The 23,350-nt window shown below is 34.0% G+C and overlaps 1 protein-coding gene across 1 annotated transcript in view; it reads left to right on the forward strand.

The window, feature by feature from the left end:
- LOC149802203 (dynein axonemal heavy chain 3-like) overlaps positions 1–23,350 on the forward strand; it is a 281,860-nt gene that overhangs the window by 187,709 nt on the left and 70,801 nt on the right. Inside the window, exons 49-58 of the mRNA XM_089956614.1 lie at positions 440–535; positions 3,413–3,517; positions 7,078–7,211; positions 7,632–7,803; positions 11,169–11,255; positions 14,957–15,073; positions 17,042–17,227; positions 17,844–18,086; positions 20,044–20,204; positions 20,766–20,937. Of these exons, the coding sequence (XP_089812740.1) occupies positions 440–535; positions 3,413–3,517; positions 7,078–7,211; positions 7,632–7,803; positions 11,169–11,255; positions 14,957–15,073; positions 17,042–17,227; positions 17,844–18,086; positions 20,044–20,204; positions 20,766–20,937 (1,473 nt within the window). The remainder of the gene's footprint in view (positions 1–439; positions 536–3,412; positions 3,518–7,077; positions 7,212–7,631; positions 7,804–11,168; positions 11,256–14,956; positions 15,074–17,041; positions 17,228–17,843; positions 18,087–20,043; positions 20,205–20,765; positions 20,938–23,350) is intronic.

Here is a 23,350-nt window from a genome sequence, read left to right on the forward strand (position 1 = left end):
TTTTTTCACCAAACTTTGTGGATGACTTCCACTTTAAGTAATACAGAAACCAGTTGATTCTGGAGTCTGAAGGTCATAGGCCATATTTTTGGTAAATTTAATAATAAAACGTTTCTGTGCAGTTTGTTTCTTCCATGGTCAAGTTCATTGTGACCCTTTGGTCATTAAAATCTAGAGCCAACCAAGCTCTAATATGCCTACATAGAGGATTATTTTAAAAAACTAGGCAAACATATGTATATATATATAGTGTCTTTATGGCACTATTGTTTAAAATGGGAAGGCAAGATTTGCATAGTCATGAATAGGTAAAGAAAGTTAAAAAACATTTTATTTACAATATTGATTTATAGATTGTTTTTTTCTCTTTCATTATGTTTTTGTGCAATTAAAAGTAATTGTAAATTAAGGGTTTTCAAAAATATGGTCTCTTCAACAGAACCTTGAAGATAATATTGAGCTGACCAAGGTTAAGATAGAAAGAGCAGAGAAGCTAATCAGTGGACTGGGTGGTGAGAAGGAAAGATGGACACAGGTTTGATCTCTTTTGGCTGAATAGACATGTTCTTTGTAGTGCCTAAATATTTGTTTGTAAAATACATTTTATCTGGATTATTTTTGTATGTTTCTTTGAAGACCTTGAAAGTACTGGGTTTTGGCTTTTCAAATTCATTGCCTTTAAAATCCTTGAAAATTGACATTTTAGTTTTAAATTAATTAAGATTATTCACTCCTATGGACCACTGTTTCCCAAAAAATTTTGTACATATTACAATATACAAGTATCTTTAAAGTAAACTAATTTGATGAGGCCAGGATATAGAACATAGTAACAAATCAGAAATAAATGCATTCAAATACAAACTCATTCAGTTATAATTACAATAGTTCACCTCTCCATCGATAACTCACACACATCAGGTTCCAAAAACATAGACCTCACTCTAAGTGAGGGTGCGAGTTACCAAGGGACCTTTAAAAAGTCCTCTAGACATCCAGAGAACTGGAGCGTTGGGGGGGGGGGGGAAACTAGGCTGTTTAATGACTGAATCCTCATTTTACAATCACATCAAGAATAATTGTCAATAAAGCGCTTTTTCGGATGAAGCTGTTTTAGCAGGAAACCAGACTAACTGTTGATAAACTACCAAGCAAGCTTCCTTTTATCAAAGCATGCAACATTTCGTGAGACCATTGTCTACATTGAAACTCAATTTTTTAATTGTTTATTTAGTAAGATATTGATGCCATTATTTCATTGCAAGTAACAGTAAAACTTCTTATCATCCTTGAGGATATCTCTATGTTCGAGTTCAGGAATTCTCAGAAACTCATTTTCCCCACAATTGTCTATATCTGTGAAACAAAGCTCTTTATTTTATGAAGTACTCATTATGCTTGGTTGCCTTGCTATCTTTAATCAGTTATGAGTGAGTTGGTTAATTTAAGGTAGTTTAATTAGAATACATTGATCAAATGAAATGAGTTACCTGACATACGACCCGGGATGGTGGTTCTTAAGCATGTAGGATTTGTATGCCTTTTAACTTTTTGTTAATTCTACCTCCTTTGATTCAAAAGATGTAATTAACATGATAATAGAAAAGGAGGCTGCTTTTTATTTAGTGAAACAATACAAAAAATGCTTCTGCTAGTCTGATATTAAAACATGGTCGGCACTTAATTAGGTTCTCAGAGAAATGCTCACAGACATAATTGTTACAGTAGATTGACACTTGTTACGTTTAGTTACAGGAGGACACATTGCACTTATGATGATTACACTTAAAAGGAACTAAAAGATAGAACTAGAACACAAACTTGAGTTAATAAAAAAAGTATTTAGTTGGTATTTATTTATTAAAGTACTGCTTCTGTCAGGGATAAGTGACATTTTCATTGATCAAAATTTCCTTGAACATCATTAATTACGGTGTACTAAGAAAAATCGTTCAGAAAGAACATGTAAAAAATTTATACCTTCTTTATAAAGTTGATTTTTCATAATGTTGATTAAAATTTCCAGTTCCTATCTACCATTTTCAAAGATAAAACAAGCAATATATCAAAGTTCCATTGCCAATTTTCTCAACAAATAAGGATCCGTTTTGGGGGTATTTTCTGATTTAAAAATGGGATCCATGCCTGACCCCATGTTATTAGCAGATTCGCAAGTTATCATGGTGCGAGTTGTTAAGGGAGTGGTATAGTTTGAATAACTGAATTATCTTTTTGAATTAGAATAGATGTAATTAGGAGATGGAGAGAACAAATGATAATGAAAAGAGAGAAAACTTGTTCTTAAATTTGATTCTCACTTAGTGCCACTATGACAGTGTATGACAGAAATCACAGACTAATCAAGTATGACTAAATATGCTTAACAGTCTCATCAAAGGCATGTTATAATCTAAGCCTACCAAATTAACTCTCAGTCAGTATTCAGTGGTGACTTATATGGATAATAAATGTTTATTAAATGGGTAATAAATGTTAAACACCTACCAGGACAGTTGTGAATACAGATTTTATCTTGATAAAAGCCCTTTGACACTTGTGTACACAGACCATGCAAAAAATAACTATCCATCACACATGTTGTATCATTCCATCATGAATAGTCAATTCACAGACCTATGTTTAGCAAGATTCCATCATCTGATAAGCTGATTATCTGAATGAGATTTATCTCCCCTGTTGTCGGTTGGATAATAGAGGTTTTACTGTACTACCTGGTGCTACAAACCGACATTATGAGCACCTTGATCTTTTGAGGATGAAATGAAGATGTACTGTTTTCATAAAATGGACAAATGGAAGATTTGAAATTGCTGAAGCTTATATTTTAATAAGCCATTAATTTAGCCATTTTCACATCAGTTGGAGTTGATACATAATTTTTGTGTAATTTGCCATTTGAAAACCGCTTTTGTTACTTGTTCTCCACTACTTTAGTGAAGCTGAATGTATTCTTTTTAATTGTATAAAAAGAAACAAAAGTAACTGATCATTGATTGTGAAAAAATGAAGTAAAATATTATGTATGTAGGCTTTTCAAGTCTATATTTGTGATTTGGAGTTGCTGATAATTTTCACAAAGTCATACTTTATGATTATAAAATTTAATTATATTGAGTCAACATAACTTTACAAATTTTGCACTTTATCGAGAAATGGATCGTGTAATCTACAAAGAAAGATCTAAAGTCTTTGACATTAAGTGTTATCGGATGGAGTTGTTATTGAATGGAATTATTATTGAATGGAGTTGTTATTGAATGGAATTGTTATTGAATGGAATTATTTTTGAATGGAGTTGTTATTGAATGGAATTGTTATTGAATGGAATTATTTTTGAATGGAGTTGTTATTGAATGGAATTGTTATTGAATGGAATTGTTTCTTATTGCAGAATGTGGAGCAGCTGAGTGAGACATATGACAATATAGTGGGGGATGTTTTATTGTCTGCTGGTGTGGTTGCCTATCTGGGACCTTTCATATTGTCCTATAGACAGGTAATTTTACACTAACCAAACCTCAGTCACCTGTTAATCTGGGACCTTTCATATTGTCCAATACACAGGTAAGTTTTACACTAACCAAACCTCAGTCACCTGTTAATCTGGGACCTTTCATATTGTCCAATACACAGGTAAGTTTTACATTAACCAAACCTCAGTCACCTGTTAATCTGGGACCTTTCATATTGTCCTATAGACAGGTAAGTTTTACACTAACCAAACCTCAGTCACCTGTTAATCTGGGACCTTTCATATTGTCCAATACACAGGTAAGTTTTACACTAACCAGACTTAAGTCACTTGTTAATCTGGGACCTTTTATATTGCCCTATATATGGGTTGGTCTTACACTAGTCAGTCACCCGTTATGATTTGGATTTCTTCACTACATTTTTATGGAAATGAATGCTTCCAAGACCTATAATCATAAAACCATTCTCAGCACAGAATGAACTAGGTCATAAAATTCAGACATTTTGATTTTTAATTATTTTTCTCTGGAAATGAGCAGACTCAGTAAAGTAGGAAGATTTGCTTGAGATTGCCTAAATAATAATAATATTAATAATAATAATAATATTAATAATAATAATAATAATAATAATAATAATAATAATAATAATAATGATAATAATAATAATAATAATAATAATAATAATAATAATGCTTTATTTATAGAGGTTTACTCATTAGTCGAGGACTATTCTCCCTTGAGGCCCTCTTAAGGAGAGTATAACAATGCACATTATATGAAGATAGCAATAATTAGTATATATTTTAACATGTTTAGTATTAAAATACTAAATTCCATTGTCTATTAGAAGCACATACATGCTCATGATATCTGTTAAATACTCTAATATTTTCAGCAGATTTCACATGTAGTGGAAGCTTGTTCTACAGAACTATACCAGAGTATTGCAAGCTCTTTTTAAATTGACCTGTTCTTGGTTTTGGTGCTAGAAGATTTCCATGTGATATTGATCTCAACTGGTATTGTGTTGAAAAAGGCCTGAATTAGTCCTGAAGATACTCTGGTGCAGTTCCATGTAGACATTTATATAAAAGAGCTGCCTTGTGAAAATCTATCGTGTCATATACTGTGAACCATTTGAGTTCTGTAAATAATGCTTTTGAGAAATGATCAATACAGGCATCGAAAATTACACATGCTGCTCGTTTCATAAGTTTATAAATCCTGTCAGGCTCAGATTTAGTACAGTTTATCCATACATTTGAACAATAATCCATTGTTGGAAGAATATATGACTTGTAGTACAGATTGCAAGTTTCCATAGGTAAATATCTCTTGACTCTGCTGAGTAGGGCAATTTTGGATGACAGTGTTTTACAAAGCTTAGCAATATGGTCATTCCATAATAAATTATAAAGACTGTATACTTTCTAAATTTTGTGGTCTTGGGTCATAGATCAGTTTGTGTTCAATTAGTTTCACGACTTAAGAGTCAGATGTTGATAGTAGTTATCCGAAAGTAAGAAAATTGTACATCTTAAACCTTTCTGATGGTAAATCACTAGGAATCATACATAATATTCATTAGAACATAAAACAAGGAGGTAGAAGAGGAGAAATGAAGGAGTCAGATCTTTTGATCATGATATACACAACTCCCTCGATAACTTGTTCCTTCCGGTTGAGATGAGGTTTCCTATTACTTGCAATGAAATCATGGCATCAATATTTTATGAATAGAACAACAAAAAAATTGACTTTTGATGTTGACAACTGTTTCACAAACTAAATGTTCCATTTTTTTTAATAAAAGGAATCTTCTTTGATTGTGAATTTGATTCAGTAACTAGTCTGGTTCCCTGATAATTATGCTCCTTGCATTGCATTCCACTATAGTAAGAGCAAAGCAAAGAACATATGGATCAGGGAACCAAACTACTCAACAACAACATAAAGCAGTGATGTAATACACAATATTTTCACATGTGAAAGATTGTTGAAACCAGTTGGAATAATGCTAATGATCTCTCAGCGGTTGGGCGACTTGAAAATAAATATCTTTTAAACATAAAACAAATAACTTAGTTAGAAAAAGCGCTTTATTGACAATTATTTCCAATGCAATTTTAAAACAAGTATTCGGCCATTATTGATTGATGTATGTGCAATAACATCTGGATAGTGGCCTTTAGAATAATTGATGCATGTACATTAACAGTTGCCAGTGGCCATTAAAAATGATTGATGCATGTACATTAACAGCTGGACAGTGGCCATTAAAATGATTGATGCATGTACATTACCAGCTGGACAGTGGCCATTAAAATGATTGATGCATGTACATTAACAGCTGGAGAGTGGCATTTGGATAACATACTCAATGAGCACTATCTTTAATGAGCCCCATTTTTTGAGTTGGTCACTGTCACAAAGCACCACATTCATTTTAAAATGAGTTTGGAAGCCATTGGATATTTTCTCATCGAATAAAATTATGTATCAGTACATGCCAAGGTGAAGATTAAAGACCATTGGCCATGTAGTGTTGTTGTTTTGTTATAGTAAACAAATTAAAATATAATATTGATTTCCCTATGGGTAGCCTCACTAATTTGATCTCATCTTTGTGCCTTTTGCATAAGGGAGAATTACGATGAAAATATATGTACATTCCCTGACAGATCCATTGATAAAGCTCTTGGTTTCAGTCCTTTAACAATGTTATTAATGAATGCTATTTACAAAGTCTTTCACTGGAAAAATCTTCATTAAGTCAGATGCATGCTCCAATACTGGTGTAGGCAACACAGCTATTTTACAATTTATCCAATTCTGATAATTTTGTGATACCAGTAGATCTGTAGGTTAAGAAAGGTCAGCTGCATCTTCACTTCATTCAACAAGTTCTCTCATGATTTTAAAATGTATGAAGAAAACAAATTTGGTGAAAAGTAATTATACAGCCTTACAGATCAGAATTTACTCTTAAACTTATCTACAGATAACAAATATGTACCAAAACAGTAAAATGGTTAAATTAATTATTGTTGTTGTGGGGTTTAATGCCATTTTTCAGCACATGATAGACTATACATGGCAGCCAGTATTAATGGTGGAGGAAGAACCTGAGAAAACCCAGGAAGAACCACCAACTCACGAGAAGCTACTGGCAAGCTTTCTCACATACCCACATTGGCGGAATCCTAGACTCGAACCCACGCAGACAGAGGTGAGATGCCAGTGATCCGTAATGGGGAGCGCTTTAGACAACTCAGCCACTCGGGGCCCTGGTTAAATTAATGTTGAACTTAACATATACTACACTGCTGTAAATTTACATGCTGGTCTACTGACACAGAATCATTTAGACAACAAGTGTTTTAATTATAGCACACTGCAGTCTGTGGTCATGGCACATGTATATCAGCAGCCTACACAATAACAGACAATATAAGGTAAAGGATTTAGGCAAAGTTTATCTATATGCTGTCTATTGCTGCAATGTTTTATGGTATTTTTATCATATTTTTTTAAGTGTAATTGTTTTTATTTTATTTGCATCATTTTCCTTTTTTTTCAGGAATGCATAAGTGACTGGTACAGGTTGTGTAAGAGTAAAGAGATCCCCTTGTCTGAGCACTTTTCACTGCATGCAACACTAGGAGAACCAGTCAAAATTAGGGACTGGCAGATAGCAGGACTACCCGTAGACAAGTTAGTGTACTATAATCTGTTATATTTTGCATAATAATTGTACTGTAAAATATTACTTGGAAGATTACTATTTTTGGAAGCCCAGTTTTTATTTATGAACAGATTCCCAATGAATACATCAATTTTATAATATATTGTGACAACCTTCATTAAGAGACCACCTGTATTGAGCGATACATTTTTATTGGTGGCAAAAGGGGTAGACTGATAAGGTTTTACCATTATAGTGTGCTGAAATTGACATACTTGTACTTGTGAGAACAATTTTTAAAAAATCCATAAAAATAGATCCTTTATAATGAAAAGAATAATTTCAATATTATTGAAATATGTTGTGGCTAATTGATTTTTTTTCTAGAGTAAAAATAATGATCAGAGATATATTACAGATGTGTATCTTAAAATCTTGCAACTTTCCAGCTTTTCTATTGACAATGCCATCATTGTGATGAATGCTAATCGCTGGCCGCTAATGATTGACCCCCAAGGGCAGGCTAACAAGTGGATTAAGAATATGGAGAAATCCAACAAAGTGGCTGTCATAAAGCTTTCAGACCCCAACTACAGTAGGACTCTGGAAAACTGTATACAGGTATGTAGATAGTTACAGTAGGACTCTGGAAAATTGTATACAGGTATGTAGATAGTTACAGTAGGACTCTGGAAAACTGTATACAGGTATCTAGATAGTTACAGTAGGACTCTGGAAAATTGTATACAGGTATGTAGATAGTTACAGTAGGACTCTGGAAAATTGTATACAGGTATCTAGATAGTTACAGTAGGACTCTGGAAAATTGTATACAGGTATGTAGATAGTTTGAAATCATCAGCTCTAAATTTGCACAAGTTATGCTGCTGTTGAAAGATTGGATAAACCTGGTTTTTAGTGAATAAAATAAAATTCTATATGTGAAGTAAGAGTGAGAACAGTATGCTTACTCACAAAGTATGACGTTATGGTAACATATATCTTTTACATAGTGATCTGACTAAAACCTTCATTTCTGTTGGTCTGATACAAGTACAGTTAGAGATGTAGGGAAATGATTGAGTTAAAATTAGTGACATCGGGATGTTGCCTCGCCTACTGATACTAGCACTAAAAAGTGATATCTTGACTGATTAAGTGTAAAGAATGAATAAGAAAATAATTATGATTATAATTATACTGCATATATTCGTATTTACTGCATGTTTTTGGATGCATGTAACCCAAATAAAAAGGTTGTCTTTAAAATGACCAAAATGATTTTTTAAAATATCTAATTTTGTTAACAAGTTGCAGCAGTGTAAAAGAAAATGCCCACAACGGAGTTGAATAGGTACTGTTATTTCAGTTCTAATGTATAACTAGAAATTCACTAAATTAAATAAGATGCAGTTAACAATTCACTATCAGCGAGAACTACCAGCAGTATTGTTTCTAGGGCTTGAAAATGCATGATTTCCATTGTTTTCCTATTCTTGGCACAAACTAAACCACTAGATATGCCAAACATATCGCAGATAGTTCAAATATTTAGAGAACTTCCTTTGATCGAATGGATAATACAAGTTGTGTGTATTGGTTTTTGCATACATGTCATCCAGAAAGTTCATCTTATACTTGTTAAGGACAACCAACTCCCATTTGAAATGTGGCTTATAATATGTAGGGTTTATATTAGTAGGAACCTGAGAGGTCCAAATAATCCATCAGTTAATTGGATAAGGCATACAGAACCCAGTTACTTCAAAATATCAATGGTTGTTTCCTAATTTCTAGATGCTGGACCAGTACAGGATCTTTAGAAAGTAGTTTTCACTTTCAAAGAGTTCATTGCACCTCATTTCCTAAATAATCATCTCACTTCCTAAATAAGGTTATGTGTGGTGAACTCTTGGAGAACATAGGCAGGTCTTTAAATGTATACTGTTAAACAGAAACATTTTGATGCCAGTCTACTAAGATATGGATATGTTTATCTTTTTATCATTAGTCACATTTTTACAGGAAAAGAGAAGAGAAAAATTGGACTGTTTCTATTGTTGGTGTAATTTCTTTTTGCTGTGAACATGTAACATGATGTATGATATATTATGAGTTGAATCAATGCATTGTATCATTTCAAATATTATTGTATTGCACTGAATCAGAATTATTTACTTCATCCAAGACACGCATCAGCAGAATGAAATAACATGGTGCTAATGTTCAGATAATTGCACCACTGGTCAGCACACACAAGACAGTCTGGACTTGTTTCTCCTTATCTTTGCTTATTTCATATTACTGGTACCATAGTAGGGAAAGACAAAGCAGACAACAGGACCCAGTAGTATATTGTAGTTATTTGGTCTTAGAGTATTCATTGGGTTATCAGCTACAGTTAAGTTGAAATTAAGCCATTTTGAAAGGAATTCATTATCCGTAAATTAACTTCTTAATGTCTCACATGGAGAAACAGTCAATATAAATGATTAGTTGTGTCTATCCTTATGTGCTTGTGTCTACCTGTCTGTCCTTGCATGTGTCCTCTTCTCAAAGGGTACTAATACACCCAGATAAATTATTTTAATTTCCTTTCGCATGGTAGTATGAATAGAAATCGTAGATTCAGCAGAAGTTGGATAAATTAGACCTTACTGTAAGTTATGCTTGGGGTGGTTGGTTTCATTCATGAGATCAGATCTTAAATTCTTTTAGGTTTGTGGTAGGTGGTTTCATTCGTGAGATCAGATCTTAAATTCTATTGGGTTTGTGGTAGGTGGTTCCATTCATCAGATCAGATCTTAAATTCTATTAGGTTTGTGGTAGGTGGTTTCATTCATGAGATCAGATCTTAAATTCTATTAGGTTTGTGGTGGGTGGTTTCATTAATTAGATCAGCTACTAAATTCTCAAAACTTTTTGAGCATGGAACTCAAGCTTAAAATCACAAAATAAGATTTGATAATTGGAGTTCATTACATCATGTAAATTTTGCACTGTAGTAAAGGGAGCTAAATGGAAGGTTTTTATTTCTAAATTTATTCTAATTATATTGATAGACTGTTAAAGCTTGCAGATTTGCATTTTGTGTTGGAGTTTTTCACACAAAAACATTCAAGAATATAATGCCATGTTTAGGGGGCATTTTACAGATATTATGAACTTCTGAGAGAGTTTTGGGTGTAAGGTAAAGTTGTTTGCATTTTCAACATGAACACTGGAGAGAATGTTGGTATACTGCTATGTTACTTTCATGTACTGTGGTTGAAATTTCTATGGATACTGTACTTGTGGAAATTGTACATGATATAAGCACACAGCTAACTAAAATGACTGCTCCAGTGTGTTAAGAAAATCAGCCTGAATTAGTCTAAAGTACACTAGCATTTATCAAAATAAGGAAAATGAATTTTGAAAGACTATACAAAAAATACCAGCTTCTAAAAGTGCAGTTAATGAATTACCAAATATATAAAATGTCAAAAAAATATATGGCTCTTTTTATTTACAATTTACCTCTGAAGTCCAGGAAGTGAAAATGACCAAGCGGAGCTTGCATTTATTTTTAGAAGTGCACATCTGAAGTAAAGCTTTATTCTCTATACCCCATAAATATACCCATCAATCATAAACCAAAATAAAGAAAATAAAAGGTTATTTAAACAATAACCTAAGATATACGAGGTCTCTTTTAAATAGCCACTATGACCAGTAAGGAAACCCAGGGAAATTCTTTTTCTCTAAAATTCTAACCCTATGCAAAATACAAATCTGTATAGATCCACCTTCGGTGTTACTGGAAATGAATAAAAGCCACTCTCGTGATTAATATGTAGTGGTTTAATTAGCATTGACCTGTTAAAAATTGGCTCAATATATTGCATAAACAATTATGATGAAGGCTTTAGCATTAGTTATGTACCTGTTACATGTACTGTGTGATTTTTATATCGTTTTACTGGACATTTTACATTTCTGGACAGTTTGGAAATCCTTGTTTGTTGGAAAATGTGGGAGAAGAGCTGGATCCAATCTTGGAACCTATCCTGTTGAAGCAGACATTCAAACAGGTATTATTAACATTTTACATGAATGTGTGTGCTATCTAAGAAAACAAAATAAATAAAAGCATTCTCTTTCATTTAACAAAACACCTGCAAATTTGTACATTTCTGATTAGAAGAACCATGCGTTTGTGTTCTTTTTGCATGAAATTATGAGACAAATAGTTTTTGTTAATTCTGTGGATCAGAAGAGCTTGAGATGATATTTTCTCCATCATCTTTTAGCATTTGTTATCACTACTCCATAAATACATGGGCAGAAAGTAATGAAGCTTGTCATGTGATTTCATACTGAGGTATAATTGGTCCTAAATGAAAAATGCACCTCTTGAATATCCAGAATCTTATTATTTCTACTATGCCTGAATACGATGACGTTGATGTAGGATTTTCACAGAAAGACATCTTATGACCTAAATCAAAATTGTGCGGATTTAATATCCATCTTGAAAATCTTGGGTTTGCTTAACTCAAGGTCATATTGACATGGGGATTTTGCTAAAAGATTTCTTGACCATCGTTTGGTAACCTGTTATGCGATGTTCACCCTTAATACTAACCTGTTCTTAGATATTCGTTGGTGTTCTCTTCATACCAACTAGAATTAATCACAGAGCAACAAACGTGGCACATCACATGCTGTATGTTCAACCATCTTTGTCCTCATCCACTCCCACTTGAGAGATGGTGCGAGCTTTCAAGCCAAGTTTGCAGACATTGTTGTTAGGGTGAAAAGAGCCACATTAAGTCTTGTGTCAAGAACTGGCTTGATGTGTAGTTGTTCCTAAATGGAGACAGTGCCAATTTGACATACAACAGGGCTGACATGGCAGCCATCCTGAAAATCTTGTTATTGCTATTTCTCCTCAGCTGATGGTCATATCTACATTGGGATTTCACTCAAAGGCTCACTAAAAGGATGTATAGAGGGTCCTTAGTGATAATGGTGCAAGGCAGACCTCTGCCAGTGGCAGCAATTGGGAAAATTTTGTCATCACAACTTCTCCGGAATGTATCTCTGTACTGTGAACTCAGCTTTATATTGGAATGGTTTGAGTGCACAAATTGTTGTTGTACTATGTAATGCATTGTGCAATATTGAGACCAGTTAGTTAACTGAATAAAATATTGCAGGTGTAAAAAAAAAAACTAACAACAAAGTGCAGTGACTGACTACTGTAGTAAATGTTTGTGCATCATAAGTTTTGAAAAGCATTCCTATATCAAGAGTAGGATGGTCCATTGATGAATTGATTTGTCTGGTAATGTGGTAGGTCATGGTACCTAGTATAAAGACCGAAGCTGAATTGATTTGTCTGATAATGTGGTAGGTCATGGTACCTAGTATAAAGACCAAAGCTGAATTGATTTGTCTGATAATGTGGTAGGTCATGGTACCTAGTATAAAGACCAAAGCTGAATTGATTTGTCTGGTAATGTGGTAGGTCATGGTACCTAGCATAAAGACCAAAGCTGAATTGATTTGTCTGGTAATGTGATAGGTCATGGTACCTAGTATAAAGGCCAAAGCTGAATTGATTTGTCTGGTAATGTGATAGGTCATGGTACCTAGTATAAAGACCAAAGCTGAATTGATTTGTCTGGTAATGTGGTAGGTCATGGTACCTAGTATAAAGGCCACAGCTGAATTGATTTGTCTGGTAATGTGGTAGGTCATGGTACCTAGCATAAAGACCAAAGCTGAATTGATTTGTCTGATAATGTGGTAGGTTGTGGTATCTAGTATAAAGGCCAAAGTTGAATTGATTTGTCTAATAATGTGGTAGGTCATGGTACCTAGTATAAAGGCCAAAGTTGAATTGATTGAAGATCCTGAATCATCTTCTGAGCAAGAAGTAAAAAGGTCAAGGGAAAAGGTCAACTATTCTAATAAGTAGGTAAGGGGTGAAGGGCCTGAAGAAGGCTTTCTATGACTCTGGTGATACTAAAGGTGATAAATGAAATAATTGTTATATCTTTTACGCATAGGCAAAGACCAGGGCTTGAGAATACATATCACATGCTGATATCAGCCTCTGGAAAAACAGAGTACGAACAGCAATTTGGAAGGTTTGCTAAAATAAAGCTGTAAATGTTTGTTTATGCACACCCCTGTACACATCACATTCACAAATAAACAATTTCAAAGTCTTTATTTATTTCAAGAAAGACAGCACAAGAATACAATACATTTTAGAAGATTACGAAAGCAAACTCTCATTTACTTTGGTGATAAATCTTTCCACTAATTAAAAGATCAGTTGTGATAAATTAGTCAAGAAATTGTAAATATTTAGTTTGCATGCCATGACCATGCTATCACTGAATTCATGATGCAATGAAATTTATTATGGTGGGGTTTCATTCTATTAATATGGAGGTTTTCATGAAAAGACTTTCTATGTATATATAGTTGGTCCTAAATGAAATTAATGCCAATCAGATCTCCAACATGGTTGCAATGGTGACCATTTGAAAATCTTGTAATTGCTTGATCTCCTGAGGATATATTGACAGAAGCTTTTTGAAAAAAAAGACTCTTTACAATGTCTAGTTGATCTTTAATGAAAATGGTAGCCATGTTGAAAATGTTGTTAATGCTGCTCCATTGTGAATAGACACTGACAAGGTGTTTTCACTAAAAACACTTTTCATTATATGCTGTTGGTGCCAATTAAATATGATGCCATTATGAACTCCCAAACTGGCCACCACAGTAGCTATTTATGAATGGATGGTCATGCTATAAATGTTTTGTTTATTATTTTTTAAACTCCTTTCTTGCAATTTGTAGTTGTTTCTGTATTAAACAAAAGCCAATCCAACCTCCAAATGGCTAGCATAAAAATGTATATTTGGTTATTTCTCCTGAATTGGCATTTAGTTTTTACTGAAACTCTAGCAGTCACTAGCTGGTTCAGAATGGAAATGGTGCTTCTCTGACCTCCAGGATGGACCCATAGTGACCACTAAGACTTGCTGCATGAATTTGAAAACCAGTCCTAATTGACCTTGGGCATCAAGGCAAAGGTCACTCCTTGCATTTTTGTACTTGACTGAACTTAAGAACACAGTGACTTGTACGTAATACAAATGAATTTTGACGAGACTTTGTATTAGGATGCATTCCAATTAATACATTGTTTCAGTGCTTGACCTTGATTTTGAGGTTAGATGTAATGACTTAGGTTTTCAATGGTACTGGCTTGTGAGCATGATAATACAAACAAGTGTGAATGGATTTTATTCTATCTCAGTTTGTGGACTCTAAATGATGCTGTTCATAATCTTTTTGGGGCTTTTTTCTGAAATATATTAATTTCAGATTTAACCAAACATAGCATGTGGGTGCATCTTGACAATATCCAAAACAATTGCATTGATCTTCTATCCATTATATCAAGTTCAAGGTTAAAAGCCATGAGAAGAATTTTGTACTGCATTTGCAAGTATCATGTGAAAAAATATTAACTTGGCTTTATAAGGACATATATTTGCTACCAAATTTGGTATGTTGAAGTTTCCAAAGAAGATCTGTGATACACTATTCAGTTGAAAAAAATACAAGGACAGAAGCAATGGACTTTTCATGGCTTCCTGGAAATTTTTTTGGTGAGTAGAGTGTGTGTGTGTGTGTGTATATATATATATATATATATATATATATATATATATATATATATATATATATATATATTTATTTTCAGAGTGGCTTAGACTACATAAGGATTGGAGACCATGTAATAGAGTACAGCAGAGATTTTAAGTTTTATATCACTACCAGCCTCCGCAACCCACACTATCTCCCAGAGGTCTCTGTCAAGGTAATAAATTAAATAATATATTTTATTGTAAAATTCATTTCTTTTTCATCATCCTATCATTTTCTTTCTACAGGCGTACTGTAACTATTCATACTATGGTATTATTTCTCTCAGCAATTAAGTAATGGAAAATATGAAAACCCTCAGTCAGACACAAAAAGTAAATTTCAGGAATAGATTTCAAGGTTTGATCTGTTTGTTTGATTTGCTAGAAAGCACACCTGTTTTTATCCATTCTAAATTACAGTGAGTAACCTAGCCTGATCATTGTTCTAATGAGGTTATCAGCAAGTGAAGGAGACAGTTTGTGTGCTGGGGAATCGGCCCACAAAACTGCATTCTAATTCATGACATGTTTTTTCACATATATTGCATATTTATATTAATACATTAAATGTCAACCTCATGCTGTCCATATAAAACTTAAAAGTTTTCCTTATAGTTACTTTGTAAAATTTTGTCATGTGTATTTCAACATTTTTTAGCATATTATCACTCATTTATCCATTCAGTAAAAAACTAAAGTGAACATCATCATTCTAAACCAAACTGTTACCCACTGAGCTGTAATACTATATTACTGTACTGAAGTGTACATCATCATTCTAAACCAAACTGTTACCCACTGAGCTGTAATACTATATTACTGTACTAAAGTGTACATCATAACTCTAAGACAGGCATGTCCAACCTGCAGCCCATGGGCTACATGAGACCCAGTCCTTCACACTGTATAACCTGCAGCGATGTAGGTAGTCCTTTTGAAAGTATACATTTGAATTACTATGCATAATTAGTGATAAGGAACTGTTCTTGCTCATGTAGCCAGTAACCTTAAGCATTTTATCTGTTTTGGACACCCCTGCTCTAAACCAAACTGAACTGAATTACTACATCACCGTACTAAGGTGAACAGCATAACTCTAATGCTTAATATAATATAATCAATTAGTCAACTTTAGGCCAGGAGGAGTAATTTTTGCTTCTAAATTCATAGTTGTTTCCGCTTCCATCCATGAACCCTACAGGTAGCCTGACCATACTTGGAGTTGGAGTTGACTTCGTGTGGTCATATGTTTTGTATTCCAGGCTATTTACTTCTCAACTTGAAATGTCCAGCTTCCTAACTGTTACAAGCCCCATACTGTTAGTTCTGCCTTACCGGATGCATTTGTAAATTAGGTACACATGTGACACTTTGTCATCTAATGCTGCTTCGATAGTATTGCAGATATTTGTATCAATGTAGCTGCATATGGAATACAGATATTAGTGCTTTCAAAGTCGTACATAACATTAATCACATTTCACATATTAAAAATTATAATTTTATAATTTCATCCACAAAGCTGATGTAAAGCATTGAATAATGTAAGTTGTAATTTCAGAACAAATACATTACTCCAATGTTTGCAAAAATTCCCTATGATAAAATATACTGGGAGATCATTCGACATAGGTATACCAGTTACAAGGCACTGTCAAAATGGGTTAGCATCAAGTGGTTGTAAAAGTCATTGATCATAGTAGTTTTGTTTGAAAAGGACTTGGAACTTTGTCAGAAAAGAGTTAGTATAACAGTAAATCAAAAAACTTAGCAAGTTTGTCAAGAAAACCGTATTTCCTGAAATATAATTTGCCAAATACATATTGCATTGTGATAAGGATCAATTATTTGTGAAAATTTTATATTGGCAGTGTGCTGAACAAATTGAATTTGTATAAATTGTTAATGGCACTAAAACATTTTGATGTACATTGCTGTTTTTAAAATAATTAAGTTAATACTGTAGATCTGAATATTTGAAATGCAAATTTTGATCAACTGGTCTTTAAAAGTATAGTGAGGTAATTAATTTGTTCTAAATCATATCACTCCTGATTTCAGTGGTTATTTACAAGATATTTAGGTTCAAACTAAAATTTCAGACACCTGTAATAATCTGTACCACATCTGATGCATTCCAGGTGACACTACTTAACTTCATGATTACACCACTGGGTCTTGAAGATCAGCTTCTGGGCATCGTGGCAGCCAAGGAGAAGCCAGAACTAGAAGAAAAAAAGAATGAACTAATCCTGGAGAGTGCCAGGAACAAGCGACAGCTGAAAGAGATTGAAGACAAGATTCTGGAGGTTCTTTCAGAATCAGAGGTAGGAAATGACTAAATATTTTTTTAATTTTGCTAGAAAGGCTGCGTCTTTGGGATTATGAAAGTATAAAGAAGAGAGTTATTACTTCCTTTTGGTTCTAAGACAGTTTTTTTTGCATCTATATAAAAACCTCGTGATCCACTGTGAACTTGATGTTTTATTTGAAGTACTAATTTTCATGTATTTCATGTTATAGGCCCAGCTCACAGTGGCCTATTTTTAGAGAGGAGTCGCTTTAGCTAAGTTAGTAGAGTGTAGGACCATAATCCAACTGTCAGGGGGGTGCACTGCACATAGCTCCCATTTTCTCGGCATGATACAGCCAATAATGTGCTAAACATGACATTAAAAACAATCTAAAACCAACCATTTGTAAAGCCAAAAGGACTCCTGACTTGTATGTTTCAAAATGCCAACAAAGTGTTATTTTCCACAAAACAGTTAAAATTGATTACCATCAGAATAAATCAGTTAAAAGTAATCTTTGTAGTGTTGCATTATTCATGCCATGTTTACTGCACAATATCACAAATTCAATTAGAATTACCCGAAATCAGAAATAGGAAAAAAAAAGAAGAATTTATAACTTATTCAGATGTCATGCATTTATTTGTAGGGCAACATTTTAGAAGATGAGACAGCCATTAAGATCTTGTCATCCAGCAAGGTACTTTCCGAGGAGATTCTAGTGAAGCAGGAAGTGGCAAGCAAGACAGAGGAGGAGATTGACTTAGTCCGGGATGGGTATCAACCAGTTGCCAAACACAGCAGTGTTCTCTTCTTCACAATATCTGATTTGGCCAACATTGACCCCATGTATCAATACTCACTTGCATGGTTCATCAACCTCTACCTACAGGTAAGACTCAGGACATAGGGCAGTTGGTAGTGTCATCAGGTTTGTGTTCAATTCAAAAATAGCAGCATACTATTCTTCACCATCTATAGTCTGGTCAACATCATCCCCACATGCCAGTGCTCACTCACCTGCTTCTTTAGTGTTAATTAGCAGGAAAGAGAGAGACAACATGGGTGTCCTGGTTAAATTTCTCCTGCTTTTAAAGCAGTTCAAAATTCAGTTCATTTCATTGACACAAAAAAGAAGTTCAAAATTCAGTTCATTTCATTGACACAAAAAAACAGTTCAAAATTCAGTTCATTTCATTGACACAAAAAGCAGTTCCAAAATTCAGTTCATTTCATTGACAAAAAAAACCAGTTCAGAATTCAGTTCATTTCATTGACACAGCAGTTTATGGTTCATTACCATCTCTGTTCTGGCCAACACTGATCCCATGTACCAATAGTGGATTGCCTGGGTAATCAGACGCCATGCACTGACAAGGTAATGACCTGTTGTACCTCCTAAGGCTAGTGCAGTTCTATCATCACCATGTTTTCACTCACTTGTTTCATCAACCTCTAACTACATGTAAGGTAGAATCAGAGGGTGTAGTTAAGGTTTTTTACCTGCTTTGCCAGAAGTTAAAGTTAAATCAAACATTGTGTATTTTTTCTGTCCAGTATCAGTGAGTCATATATGCCAGAACTTTCATAATTCTTTGTTTCTTTATGTGGGTTTGATCCATGTATAAGGTCTGTGAAGTAAGGTCTGTGTTTCTTTCTCTAGGTTTGATTTCAATTAAACCTACATCATACACGTAAGACACTATTTTCTCAGTAAGGTCTGTAATACATGTAACATTTGGTCTTCCAGTTATGTCTGATGTCTCAAACATTGCATAAACTTTTGTCTGTCATTCTTCCTTAATGCCACTTTTGGTTCTCACTTCTGCCTAGTGTAGTCAGTATAGCAGGTATATAGGAATGTGCCTCAATAGCAACTATATCATGTGAGGTTAGGGTACACATCCATTTATCCATCTTCACCTCTTTATCAGACCACTAATTTGTCATTCTTCATGCTGCTATATCTCAAACAGTGTTATGAGCATGCAAGTCAACACATTGGATTATTTTTTCACAGGTATAACCTCCTTTTACATATCTGCTGAATTTGTCACAAATATATATATATATATATATATATATATATATATATATATATATATATATATATATATATATATATATATATACTTGGCAGGATAAATAGTTAACTTTCAAGGGTCAGCCTGCCTATTCATGTACCGGGGTTCAGGACTAAGGTCAGAAGATCCTGCATTGGTATTTTTATGGCTTGGACTTTTTCAAAGGACTTGTTATGCATGAAGTTGTTGCAACATATCCACTCATACAATATAGCATCAGAAATCTCTACAGTCACTATCGGTAACCCATATTGGAGTGCTGGAGCAAAGTTGCATATTTTTTGAACCATGCTAGAGTATATGCCATGATGTAATGTCGCAGGGTTTTGTCAGGTTGTTTATAAGGTAAGACTATATATACATACACCTGAACCCTCACATTGTTTAACATGTATACAGGTAAAATATTCAAATGCATGTAATTTGATAAAACTACTCACTTGGAATATCCAGCATGCATTTCTGGTATTGGTTTACCATCTTTGTTCAGTGGTGTGAAGGTCATTTGGTACCACTGTTTGGTACCACCTACCCTTCTGGCCCATGTATTGTAGCAAAAATCTCAAAACTCATTTCATATGAAATTTATCAAATTTCTGAATAATAAAAGAATAATAAATTTATTCTTTTGCAATGCATGGCTTACAAATGCAGAGATCATCTTATCCATTTTGCAAATTTGCCTTGAAATGGGCACTAGTTAAGAGTGTAAGATGCATGTTAGTTTCTCAATGTTATTGTAAGTAAAGATTGTTCTATTTTCAGTCCATAATAAACAGTAGTCCATCGAATATGTTGGAACAGAGGATTGAGAACCTGAATCACCACTTCACTTACAGTATCTATAAGAATGTCTGCCGCTCTCTATTTGAAAAGGACAAACTTCTGTTCTCCTTTCTTCTATGTATTGGAATTGCCAAAGCTAAGTAAGAAATTTTATCTCCTACCTGAATATTTTATCTTATACCTGAATATTTTATCCAATACCTGAATATTTTATTCCATATTTGAATACAGATCAAATGCAGGCCATGTATTTTAAATCCATTTCTTTGTTTATGTGAATTATTATTTCAAGGAGTTGCTGGTTTTTTTCTCAAGATGTATTGGTATTCAGCAAAACACAAAAATGTGTAGGAATGGTTGTTAAACAGAATGACGGTATTGTCCATTCCCACTGGGCTGACATTATCATGTAGGCAGAATTTGAAGAAATAAAAGCAACAAAAACATATGCAAGCCAAAAATTGACAGGAAAACAGCTTGATATTCTAGAAATAAAGAATAATCCCAAACTAATCAGATTTCTAATATTTGTCACATTGAAATCTCTGGATCAAAGGTGGTTTATAGCAACCAGATATCATGTTAAGACAATTCCTATCATATGCCATTGAAAGGTGATTATTGGTGATGGTGGTAAAAGAGATGATGGTGATGATGGAAACAACAATGTTTTAAAGGTAATTTAATGTTTAAACCCTTAGAGAAGGTATAGATGACCAGGTGTGGCGCTTCCTACTGACAGGAGGAGTGGCCCTGGAGAACCCTTTCCCCAACCCTGCCCCAGCCTGGCTGAATGACAAGTCCTGGGCTGAAATTGTCAGGGCCTCTGATCTGCCTCCATTCAAGGGATTCATGGACCACTTTAAACAGCATGTAAGTGTCTATAATGTAACTATCACTTACCTGTAGATTTATTTATTTCTCTTAAAAATATAAAAATGCAGTCAAACAACAATCAAGGTCAGGTTGTACAGGCAAGAAGTATGCAGGGCTTTTGACTTCCTCATTGCTGACTTGCAGGTTGTGTTGTAAAAGAGTCAAGTACTGTTTTCTTTCTTCACTATCTTGACTACATATCATTTCCAAAAGATGTCTTTAGATAGCTCACCAGCTAGCTTGTGCCTATTGAGGGTGTGGTCAGAGAAGATTGAGACTTCTTTACATAAACCATAATAATGCTACAATTCTGGGGGTGGAAGGACATGCCTCATGTATTTCCTAAAGAGCCAATCCAGGTCCTTTTGTATGATCTTGTAGTCCTTGAGGGCATTGATTTTTCAGTGGACTATATTGTCGTCTGCCTATTGCCTCATGTTGGATTTGATGCTTGATGGTAGGTTATTGATGAATCCATAAAAGGATGGGACTCAAAACACTCCCTTGAGGCATTCCACTAGCAGCATATGCTGAATCTGATGCCTTTCCATCTACAATAATTGTCTGGGATCTGTCCGTTAACAAATCTCTGATCCATTTAAGAGCATTACTCCTGATGCCACAGCAATCCAACTTATAAAGGAGTATTTCATTGTGGACACAGTCAGAAGCTGTACTAAAGTTGATGACAGCAAGATCGTACTGCTTTCATTGTCTAAGGATCTGGCAAGTTCATCCACAAAGGTTAAAATTTGTATTTCACAGCTTTTATTTGGCATGAAAATTTTTCTGGCAGTCTGTTAAGGATGCTGAAGTGATCCAAATGATACATTATGTTGCTGACTATGATGTGTTTAAGCATTTTGCCGCAGATACCAGTCAAGGTGATGAACTGTTGACAAGTAAAATCAAACAGCATGATTCGTAATCAGTGAAGTAACAAATGAGATAGTTGTAATAGAAACAAAGATTTGCGCTCAAGAATTGTGACCTTGCAAACAATGGAGGAGGAAGGGAAGTTAGAAATGGCTGAATGCATGCTTTTTGAGATTTTTCACAGCTTTTGATGCTGGACAGTGCCGATGTTACATTTTAGACAGACTATGGACATGTGGCTGAAATTATGGACTGATTTTGGTAACCAAATAGACATCTCAAGTTAAACAGCTCTGTTTGCAGCCCGTTTTTTTGGAATATATGCCATGCCATAAATAAGATACTGTTTTATAGTTGTATTTAAATTGTTGTCCAGACTATCTGTTAAGTTCTTAATTTATTATGATGAAACTCAGCGTGAGGGATGTTGTTTTTGTGGTTGAATATATGTTGCTGATAGTGAAGATAAAAAGCGACTTCTTTAATATAAATCAGAAAGACACCCTGAAAATTAGAATAAAACGATATTTATCAGACTACTTGTAACATGTCAGCTTTTTTCTTTTCAAAATGCATATATTATAAATGTAAAACAGATTATTTTTATACAATTTTGTGTGTATACTGGAGAGTTTGCTATACCATTACCATATTTACTTACATAAGGCAACATTTTTTAGTGAAATTTTAGTGCAAAATAGAGGGGGATTATAAGGTGCAACATACTGTATATACTTGCATATAAGCCCGTTCACGTATAAGCTGACCCCCAAACTGAACAGGTATAAACACTAAATTGTGCATGACCCGTGTGCAAGCCGACTTAAAACTCTGAGGCATCTCAAGATGCGCGAGGTAAGTTCTAAATGCATTTATTAAGGCAAACTTTTATTTTTAAAAATTACATGTATACTTATCTCGAGGATGGTGTGCATGATTATTAAAAAGAAATGGTATAAACTTGTTTGAAAAGTAATTTATTTAATTTTCTTATTGTTTCTGCCTAATTTAGATTTGTGTATAATTTGATCAAACGATGACAAGAATTTAGCAGTCGCAAGTTCCTGTAACACTAACTCTCCCTTTTCACTCGATTATTGTTTGTTTATGCATTATTGCATTGGACATTTTATATCAGTGCACCGGTAATTATGTTTTTACTTTGCTTTGAAATTGTAAATACCTAAACTCATTTAAATGTAATCCCAGTATGACAACACAACAAACAAACAATGCGGTTCGATTCAACACTCACAATTGGGCTTCTGAACGTATTTACATAATGGTGCCAACGCATGTACATTGTAGGTTTGATTACATGCCAAATTAAGTACATCCCTTGGAGTCGAATCATGGGCACCATTGCACTCAACTTTTATGATATCTCCAATATACAATAATAAAGTTTTGGAAATAATGCATCGAAAAAAAAACTGAGTTGTAGTTTGCTTTGATGTAAACAACCTTACACCATACTTTCATGCTGGGAGGAAAAAAAACTCCCGATTTTTGGGTCACTCCACACCTATCTTCC

This window comes from Sinohyriopsis cumingii, chromosome 4, assembly GCF_028554795.1.
Source record: "Sinohyriopsis cumingii isolate HCF-2022 chromosome 4, ASM2855479v2, whole genome shotgun sequence".
NCBI classification, from domain to species: domain Eukaryota; kingdom Metazoa; phylum Mollusca; class Bivalvia; order Unionida; family Unionidae; genus Sinohyriopsis; species Sinohyriopsis cumingii.